The 10883-nt window shown below is 45.5% G+C and overlaps 1 protein-coding gene across 1 annotated transcript in view; it reads left to right on the top strand.

The window, feature by feature from the left end:
- Nucleotides 1-416: 416 nt before the first annotated feature.
- The window catches only part of ADAMTS5 (ADAM metallopeptidase with thrombospondin type 1 motif 5), a 40566-nt gene continuing 30099 nt past the window's right edge, over nt 417-10883 (top strand). Inside the window, exon 1 of the mRNA XM_072361443.1 lies at nt 417-1725. Within this exon, the coding sequence (XP_072217544.1) occupies nt 772-1725 (954 nt within the window). The 5' untranslated portion in view covers nt 417-771. The remainder of the gene's footprint in view (nt 1726-10883) is intronic.

Below are 10883 nucleotides of genomic sequence, written 5' to 3'. Positions count from 1 at the left end.
CTTCACATTTCTCTCCCTTCTCCTCTTGTTCACATCGGCAGACTGGGGATAACAACAACAACAGAAAGGAGAAGGGGAGGAGGGGGCTCGTACCAAAATCCGGGACGTTTTCCGCTTCTTCGGCTTTTTTTTTTTTTTTCCTTTTTTTTCTTTCTTTTTTTTTTTTTTTTTTTTTTCTTTCCCTTTTTAACCATCATCTCACCGGAGACTTCACGGAGAAGCGGTGTTTGGTGCCTGAATTTTTCCTCTCCCCTTCTCCTCCTTCTCTTCCAAACCGAAGGGGGCAGAGGAAGGAAGGAGCCGCCGGAGCCGGGGAGCGCGGAGCTGCAGCAGAGCTGCCCTCGTCCCGCTGCTGCCGCTGATGGGGATGAGCCGCTGACTCCAGCAGAGAAGTGCAAGAGGAGCGGGAAGCGCTCAAACTTCTCTGCACGCCGGCTCCGAGCCTCTCTCCTCCTTTCCCTCTCTCCCCCCTCCGCCTCCCCAGCAGCGGGGATTTGCGATTTTCGCCTCTCTCTCTCCTTCCATGTGCTCCTGGCTCTTCCCTGCAGAGAAACACAAAGTTCACACGCGAGCGGCTTTTGTTGACATCCTTCCCTCTCCCGCTCACACTTGACTCACGCTCAGGAGGCAGAACTTTCTTCTCCTTCGTTTTTTCCCCCCCCGCCTCCTTCTCCCTTCTCTCCTTGCCCTCTGCACTCCGCAGCCCGACTCCTTCCCCCTGCTCCCCGTCCTCTGTGACCACCACCGCCGCTCATCCCTGCTGCCGGGGGCATGCTCCCCGCGCCGCTTTCCCTGCTGCTGGTCGCCCTCCTGCCCCTCGCCCCGGCCCATCCGCCGCCACCTGCCGCCGCCGGAGCTCCGCCGCCGCCGCCCCCCGGGGCCGCCCCAACGCCGCCGCCGCCCCGGCCCGGCCCTCCCCCGGGGCCGCCCCGCGGGGCCAGCGGCGTCGTGCGGCGCCTCGACCCGACCTACGCGGGGGGCGGCAGGGCGGGCTTCGTGCTCTACGCCGGCGGCCGCCGCTTCCTCCTCGACCTGGAACGCGACGAAGCGCCGGGGGCGCCGCGGAACGGCGGGCCGCCGCGCTGCTACTACCGCGGCACGGTGGACGGCAGCCCGCGTTCCTTGGCCGTCTTCAACCTCTGCGGCGGCCTCGACGGCTTTTTCGCCGTCGGGCGCGCCCGCTACACCGTGAAGCCGGCGCGGCGAGACGGGGAGGAGAAGGACGAGGAAGAAGAGGGCGGCCCGCGGATCTATGGCGAGGGCCCGGCCCGCGCCCAGCACTTCTTCCGCAAGGAGCGCTTCAGCTTCGAGACGCTGCCGGCCCGCCCCAGCTGCGAGACCCGCGGTCCGGCCGGCGCGGCGACGGCTCCTGAGAGCGGACGACGGAAGCGGCGGCGGCGTCGCTCGGTGTCGCGGGCCCGGCAGGTGGAGCTGCTGTTGGTGGCCGACGCGTCCATGGCGCGCAAGTACGGGAAGGGGCTGCAGCACTACCTGCTCACCTTGGCCTCCATCGCCTCGCGGCTCTACGCGCACGCCAGCCTGGAGAACCACGTGCGGCTGGCCGTAGTGAAGGTGGTTGTCCTGGGCGAGAAGGAGAAAGGGCTGGAGGTCAACCGCAACGCTGCCACCACCCTCAAGAACTTCTGCAAGTGGCAGCACCAGCACAACCGCCTCGATGACGACCACGACGAGCACTACGACGCCGCCATCCTCTTCACCCGCGAGGTAGGCATCAGCTAGGGCCCGGCATCCGTGCATGGCACTTCATGGGGCTGTAGTGACGCGGCCGCTGTCCAGCACATGCTTGGTCTGGCGGCTGCTGCCTGCCCACGTCCTTGCTCCTGTGGTTGGGGGAGTGCTGCGGCCCGGGGATCGGCACCCAGATGTGCATCTACTGGAATGGAAGTGGGGCTGGAAAACCAACATGTCGTGTATGTGTTGGTGTGTCTCCCCTTCCCTTTCCCATTGAGCCTGTCACACACAGCCCCTCTCAGGAAGAGATCTGCTCCACAAAGTGACCATTCCCCAACCCATATTGGTCCCCCAATGAACCTGCTTAGCTGTTAGCAAACCCATTCAGGGCACTATAAAAGCACATGAGACTTCCTCACTGAGGGGGTTGACAGGCTATTTCCATCACGACAGGCCAGCTCTGCTGCTCTGGAAGCTGGCTGCTGCTCTGTGGTTGAAGGGTAGGGCGCGAATGGAAACCACAGGCAAACAGAGCTGCAGAAGTGGAGTGAGCTGGGCTGGTAGCGAGGGGATACAGCATCCTGCTCCGCTGTGAGACACGAGTGTCCCAACCAGTCGTAGGTCAGAACCCACCAGCCTGAGCCACACTGATCTGTGCCTTGCTCCCTGCCCACTCACTGATTAATTGCATTGCCAGAGGTCATTACGGGACATTGCTGTAGTAGACATGTGGTAGAGTTTATGCAATGAAGTCCTTCTGTAAGACTCTGCCTTCAGCGGTCTGGGTTTGGTGTTTTCTTTTTCTTAATTTTTTTTTTTTCTTCCTCAAGTATGAAAAAAATAACGGCATGACTTTCCGTTCGAGTACTCCTGCTTTTCTACATTGCCAGAGCCTGCCAAAAGGGATGCTTTGGATGGTTTGTGGAAGGAGTTGCTCCAGAAATGGGGGGGGGAAAAGTGCCTGGCTTGCTTTTATAGCTGTAAATAGTTGAAACATTAGGTTCTGTGTTGGTCAGGCGTCCCTTGTGCAACTGGAGCCTTTTTTAGCAGTTTAAAACCCATCATTCCAATTTGCAAGCTTTCATTTTTTTTTATCATTACAATCTGAATGAAGGCAGGCTACCTAGGGTGGGTCATGGTGTTCTCTCTTTTTGCTATAAACATCCCTTCCAATGGCTTATTGGTTAAGCTTGGGCCAGAATCCATCACTCTTTCACTAGAGGGTGTGTGTCTCTGCCAGAATTCCCATTTATTTCCTTGGGATTTATTGTGGTTCAGAAACTCCTACGGTGGTAGGCTGTGAGTCCTAGCTTAATGATTTAACATCTTTAGATTAGGGTAGGATGTGGCTTTAAAGTGCACTTGCTTTGCAGCTGCTTATCCATGAATTTTGCATGGATGCCCTAGCTCCAGAACAAGAGTGCTGATCAGTAACTGGCTTTGAATTACTCCTGAGCAACACATCTTCCATGGGCAGGGCTGCTGCTTTCAGATGCATGCAGTACATCAACTAAGTGTCACCATTCCCCTGGTCTCCTTCCATTCTTAAGATGCAAATATTGTTTGTGTTGTTGCTTGGGGATGTAAGTACTCTGGAAAAGAAAGGTACATGCCTCAGTTTTCCTGGTTTACATGTAGTGCATGCAGCAGAGCAATTCAGGCTAACACGGTCTGTTCTGATGACTGGCTGCGTGCGCAGGCATGTTGTTTGGCATTGCACGTCAGTATTTGGCTCAGTAAGGACAGGATTGTAGTTTCTTGCTACATGTGTTTATGATGTTCTTTGCAGGGAATCCACACGATTTTTGTATGCTTACAGTCAGAATGTCAACATGAATCTATTTGCTCATCTTAGAATGTAAACACAAAAAAGGGTTAAGGAATGAAAAAGGAGCAGGGATATTTCCTGCAGAAAACAGCCCCACTTTGAGCTCGAGCAAGATTTTTTCCAGTTTAGCTTTTCAATGAGAGTGGCAGCAGTTGGCAGGAGGATCCCACTTTTACAACTATGTTTTGAATGTATGAAGTACGTTGCTTAGCTACGAGACGCCGAGCCATGGCTGCCTGTTTTGATGGGCTCTGAATACCGTCATGCTAATTTTTGAACATCCAGATGTCTTCCGCTAAATGGCTTGTTTTTGAGGCATGGAGTGAATGTGTGAGGTACATTTTCCGTCTTTGTTTACTAACTGAGGCCACCTCAAACTTTGTGTCTCTGCGTCAACAGAATAATATTTGCACATAGTTTGTCAGCTGAGCCCATGTCCTCAGCTGTATGTAACTGTTGACATGAAGCTAGAATCTCAGTTATGTGTGCCTGTTGCCATACAAGGCTCCAAAGTAGTAATTATCTTTATTCTGGAGTGACACTGACTCAGATCCTATTTTGACATGAAAAGATGCTTCCTCACAGTTCAGCACCACCGCTTCCTCCTTTTCTATCGTCATTAATTGTTTCAGGATAAATTAATAACCACAGATAGACCAAGGATGCTGGCAGCTCTCTCATATTGTAAAATTAGTATGAGAGGTCTAAATTACTATAATCGTCATTCATGCTGGAAATATTTCCCATACAAGAAGATCTTTTGAAGGAGGTTTACCAATTCTAGGTCATAGTATGTATCTAATTTGGCAAGTGTTTCAAAGCAATTGTGCTGCAGAGCATAACAAACAGTAAATGAATATGTACCTGAGTTCCATTTAGGGTGATACAGATGATGATGTAAAAACTGTCGATGCTCTGTATTGCTATCGATCAACAGGGGCAAGGGCAGCATAACTCCATCCCTTAGTGTCAGTGAATCACAAGTGTAACTACCAGAAAAGCTACCATAACAGATCTGGTTGCTGTTACACCTATAAATGTCAATGAACACAGGAATTATCTGTTACTAAATATTGCAGAAACTCAATTGGGTTCCACAGTGATTATTTTGAATTCCCCAAATCTAATTTTCCTGGTAATGCTGATTTGTTGCTCAGTCTGTATGGCTTGTATCAAGTATGAGAGGGGTCTGACTTATTGGTATTAAGATGTAATAGAAAGGTATTTTAGTTTCAGTTGGGATGGAATAGCTTTCTTCAGAGTGTCTGGTATGATGCACTTTTTTGATTCCAGTAGAAAAACAATGTTGATAACACACTGATGCATATAGTTGCTGTTCAGCAATGTTGTACAGAACCAAGGCCTGACTTCAACTGGCCAAAGGGATATTCCATACCTTTATGACATCGTGCAGAAGGAGTTTTGAAGGGAGTGGGAGTTCATTTTCTTCGCGGTTTGAGAAGCTAGCTGGCCATCAATCAGAGTGTGGTAAATGGTAAATGGTTGCTTGTGCACTGCATGCTATAAACATTCTTATATATATGTATAGTCATCACTATTTTCCTTTTTTTCCAGCTTAGGAAGCAGTTTTATCTCAACCCGTAAATTCCACTTTTTTTTCCTGACTCTCTCCTTCATCCCATTGAGAAGGTGGGGAGTGAATGAACAACTATGTGGTGCTGAGCCACCTGCTGGGTTAAACCACAATAAATACCATGAAAGTTCTTGTTAAAGCGATTTGGCCTTGACAGCCAAGAGAGTACATGGATCCCTTGCTGCTGGACCGCTTTGTGGTAGAGTCCCTGACAGCAGCTGTAAATCCGTAGGTCATATGCATCTTCCGAGCATCATCCTCAGTGTGGAGATGCTAGGACTTGATCATCTGGTGGCCAGGTGAGACCCTACTCTGCTGTGGTAGGTACAGCAGAGTACAGGTGCGGCTGTGTGGTGGGAAGGAAGAAGAGCTCATAAGCCCTGTACCCTCAGATATTAGCTCACTTTGTTCTCCAAGTATGCGAAGTCAACAGCAAATTTCATCTGCTTCAAACATTCTTCTCATTAACAGTTCTCTGAAGTTGGAAGCAGGTTATCTTCAGTCTTCAGGTTTTTATCAGAGCAACGAATACGTGCCAGATTATTTGTCACAGCACAAAAACATATTAGTTGTGACTTGCAAACTGTGCTTGAACTCAGACTGCTCTTTTCTGAGATTTTGTCTGCTCTGTAATTATCCTTGAGATTTCATCCAATCTATTTCATTAGTGACCCTTAGTTAAATTTCAAGTGAACTATTCAGTGCCTTTGGACAAAATCCAGTTCTCTTCCTTTCCCTTTCCTCCTACTCTGAATCATGTGAAAATTAAAACAAAACAAAAAGATATTTCTCACAGTAGATGTAGGTACAAAAAACAAGAACAAATGCTTTCCTAAGTGCTTGCTAGCATCATCCACTGTAGTACCAGCAAGCCTGACTCTAAAAAGTTCACACTGGAGCCAAAGGCCACTGTCCTGCCTTTTTCCACACAGTAATTACATGGATCTTATGTGTGTGATTTAGTTTAACTGTCAATCTGACAGTGCTGTTGAAATTTAACAGTGAGCTTTGGATTACCTCGACTCAATAGATGGTTATTTCATTGAGTGGAGCACATGCTTTATTTGGCTCTACTTCTCTTCTATCTCTCTCTCTCTCTCCATATATATATACATATATAAAATAATCTCCTCACAATTCTTAATTTGTAACCATAACAACTGTCAATAAAATATATTTCATTAATGTTTATTATTATTACTTTGAAGAAGTTCTGATGTGATATGTTCACCAGCTCTGTAGGTTTTTAACCATTTTTTCCTACAAATCTGATACGTTTTAGTTGATGCCCCAAGGGAAAATAAAGTGGGGCATTATTTGAGTGGGAGGAGTAGTATGTATGATTCATGCTAATCTACAGAAACTGTGTGGATTTTCCATGCAAAAGATCTATGGGGTAGGCAAGTTAAATCAAACATCTTTCCCTGCTCACCAGTCATCTTTATCACAACTGAATTTTTGTTTGCCCATCCTCTCTCCTTGCAGAGTCCAAAAGATTTATGTGCATTTTGTTTTTGTTGCTGCTTTTAATACTCTGTGTTTTACATACTGCCACTGCATTTTCTTTGCATATTTTAGGAGTAAAAGAAGTTTTGTTACTTTGTCACAAAAGCTTAAGTCTAATTTGGACTCTGTAATGGTTCACTGCAGAGTGTCCTGCGATGACAGATGCTTAGGGTCCCTGTGTCATACAAGGGAAGAGTAAGAGCATGTCTGAGTAAGCACTTCTTGTGAGGAGATCTCAACAGGACATCACCAAAACACTGAGTCTTCTGGAATTTCTCATTACCTAGAATTCAGAAAGACAATTCACTGTTTTTGAGATTCAGGTATCCCTGACTTATTTCTGGCTTTAACATAGTAATCTGAAAGAAAACTGACCTCTCTTTTTAGGTTGAACTACATTGAACTACTTTGGTTTGGTACAAGAGGCACGTATCGCCACTCCAATTTCTCCCAAAAGTTAACCAGACTTCATTTTCCCTCTCAAAATGCACTGGGGAGGATGAAGCAGTATCTCAGTGGGTATAGCTGGAGTCCTTCTTTCCTTGATGTTGATAGCTAGGCCTTGTACTGGTGCCCTTACCTGGACATCCACACCAGCAAGTCCTAGCAGGACTTTTTCAGGAGCAGGACTTTTCACAGCGGGCTTTCTCCAGAGCAGCATTGCACCATTTTCAGAATGTACAGTCTCTCTTTTTAACTGTCATAGTATCAGCTGAAGTGTAAAATAAACCATTTCCTCAATATTTTTTTCACCAGTTAGCCCTTGTTTCCAGTACACATTTTGAGGTATGTCAATTCCACTCTTGCACTCCTCTTGCCTTCTGAACTTTACACGCTCCTTGGGTGATACTGGTAATCTTTTCTGTTTGGATGAGCATTAGTCTTTCTATCTCCTTTTTATTAATGTTTGTATCCAAGTGTTCTGTTCTGTGTTGTCGTGACGTTAATAATCTTCCACCCACTTTCCAGGGCTGAGTGCGAAAGGACGGATTTGTGGGTCCTGAGTATGTTGCAACCCCACCCTCCTTTTACAGACCTGCAGTGAGAACACTTGTGCGGGAAGTTGGAAAGCTGTGTTTAATTCCTTCCTCTGCTTGAGGGATTTTAGGCCTACATCACCCACCTCCCAGGAGAGGTCCTTAACCAGTAGGTTGTAAGCTGTTCCAGGTGTTAAGGAAACTTTCCACCTCTCTGACCAAAGCTATGTCACTATTTAGCAAGTAATTCAAGATACATGTGGTGAGAAGGAGAGAAATCATGACCTGAAGCTGCTGACTGGAGTGTGCTGCTTAGAGCAAGAGAGCCTGTGCTCCCAAAGCATACAGAAGAGTGTTTCCGTAATTTACTGAGAGGCTGTTAAATGTAAAATAACAGAAGCAGACTGAGGAACAGCAACCAAGAATGAAGGCCCTTCACCAGGTGCTGTAAGCACTAACTGCAGTCTGGGCTATGGAAACCTTTGGCACATGGGCTGCAACGGGAGGAGCCCCAGCTCCCTGCACACACAGCCACATGCATACCTTCATTGTAGGCTATAGTCTGATGCTTAGGGGACTTTCTTAAGAAACACACTTCTAAGTATTCTCATCTTTCAAAGGAATTTGAAGTTGAAACTTTTGGGCAGAGGCTTTGCTGGACCATTGTAATTGAAACCAGGAAAGCAAGCAAACGAACGTGGTGATGTAAAAGCTGTTAGGTGTGATTTAAAATATGGTGATGTGCAACTATGTCCAATAGAATGTCCAGTCCTGTTGGTGTCTCTTACATCTGATCTGAGAACATGTGTAGACTGGGTTCCTACGGAGACAAAGACTGAGAAGCGCTAAATGTCTCTGCTTTAGTGTAAGCTAAATGCTAAGCTGCTCAAGGCTGTAAAACTGCTGTACTTGTCCATTAGGGGTCCATAAGGTCACAAACTACAAGTCCTGTGCAGGATAGATAACTCAAAGATGGGGGAACACGGGCCAGTTTTGTTCTGGCATTTACATTCCACCAAACAGTGCACACTGGTGTTTAAATACTGTCTTGGATCCAGTCCATAGGCTCTGGTCTGCTATCAGGTTTCACTTAACAGTTTATTCTCATTTTTAACCTTACCACACAAATCAAAGATTTTCAGGTAAAATAAATTAACTACTTCAGCAGGAAGCCACTACAGTTATCTTCATTCACTACTATGTGCTATGTATATCTGGCAAACAGCCAACTGCTCTTGATATACTTATGAATGCCAGGAAATCTTGGCCTTTAATAAGCTGTCTAATTAACTACTGGTCTTATGATGTACAGCTCATTTTTCCTGTTGTTCCTTTGCCAAAGCTTAAGGCTTAACATCTATTGTCTCCTGTGTAGCAAATGCATTTTCTATTCATTCTTCCATTTTGAAACTACTGTAATGTAGATGAAAGGCCAGATGCTGCATTCTTTCTTCAGAAATATCAAGAAACACATATTCTTAGAAGTTTCTGCTGCTGCTTGGAGGCAATTAAATGAGTGTACAGATCTGAATAAGAGATTGACTTTTTAAATGAGAGCTACATACCACAGCAAAATAGTTCTTAGAAGCTGATCTTAAGTATCATGGCACTTCATAAAGTTTTTCAAACTAGGAGTTTGAAGAATTGAGGGGTCCCAAGCAGATTTTTTTAAAGTTGCATCATTATATCAAGGCCTTTTTTTTTTTCTTTTTCTTTCTTTTATTTTATTTATTTATTTATTTTAAGAAAATACTTTCTAGGGAAATAAGAACTTTTAATGTACTCCCAGAAAATCAGTTTGTAAAAGTCTGTGACTGCCTTCCAAAACTGCTTGAGAAAACTAAAAATATAGATATCAATGCTGTTAACAGATCATTCGTAGCCAACATGGCTAGAGAAACTCTAAGTCGAAGGAAAATTTGCCATAAAGATGTAAACGATTGAAAAGTGCAAACAGGTGTATTCTTTGTCACATCAATGAAGGTTGTGCTGTGGGGAAAGACCATTAACTTGGAAATGATGAGTTAAGTGGGAAAACATCCGATAGCAAAATTTTCAGACTATTTATCTCAGAGATTCCACTTCAGTTGCATCTGTGATAACCAATATAGGATGCTGTGAGTAGAAATATTGTATATCATGCATGAGCAAGAGGAATTAAGAGAGTGTTGAGGACATAGTGGAGCCATATCCTGAGTAATCTGCTTGGCTATGGACAAATTAGCTTAAAAAAGTCATCCTCACACAATCACTGAGGACTCAGCTCTGCAATGAAAAGCAGAAGGCTCTGTGCATGTTCTTTGTTCAGAGCTTGGTCAGTGCACACACTGCTCTAGTAGCAGAAGGGCAATCTGTAGACATCTCTCCAATAACTGTTAACATCCCTCTGTGATTCTATGAATAACAACTTCACACAAACAAGCTAATACCAGAAAATATTTCCTGTCCCAAGACCATTTACAACCCTGCTCTGCTACTGCCCAGCTGGAATTCAGTAGCTGGCAGCAGGACTCCCCACACCATCTTGCTCAGTCTTCTGGGGAGGCCCTCCAGATGTGGTGACTTAGCCGGCTGCTGGAAATGCAGTTGTGCTGTATCAATCCACTGCTTTCTGTCCACAGTCTGTTTGCTGTCCTCTCTTTTCCCTTATGGGGATCTCTGGTCCCACACTACCACCTTACTTCAATCTGGGGGCAACTGTTTACCAACTGTCCAGTTTTGATGGAGCTAGCTAGTAAGCAGGGTATTCTAGGGGTGACCATTAAGTAAAAAAGTACATTGAGAAGTTTATCTGACCCGAAGTTCAGTTATTCCTAAAGAAAGCATAGAGCCTACTTTGTTATGTCTAGATAACTGTTATGCAAATAAGCTTGAAGGCTACTAGTAAGATGTTGAGATGTTTGGATATGTGTCATACTCTGGGAAATTATGTTAATGGAGGAACAACAACCTGATGAAGTGACTGGAATTCACAGGAAAACTGGGACATGTAATATGGTGTAATGTCAGTAACACATAATGTATGAAAAGTAACCAAACATTGCTATTTCCTTTCGTGCCTGCATATGTGCATAGCTATTTTCTGATGTTTAATGAAGGTGGCATAATGCATAGCTTAGGAAATTTTTAGGATGGTATTACTAACCAGCCATAAGTCAGAACAGATACTTATTGTCAACATCCTGGTTATAATTTTTCAAAATCCAGAGATCCCATCAGAAGTAGCTCAAAGGAAGCTTATGAGATTGCCTGTCTGGAAAGACTATATTATTTTAATTACACTTGT

The sequence above is a fragment of the Excalfactoria chinensis genome, chromosome 1 (genome assembly GCF_039878825.1).
Source record: "Excalfactoria chinensis isolate bCotChi1 chromosome 1, bCotChi1.hap2, whole genome shotgun sequence".
Classification (NCBI taxonomy): domain Eukaryota; kingdom Metazoa; phylum Chordata; class Aves; order Galliformes; family Phasianidae; genus Excalfactoria; species Excalfactoria chinensis.
This window is presented reverse-complemented; position numbering and strand designations above follow the sequence as displayed.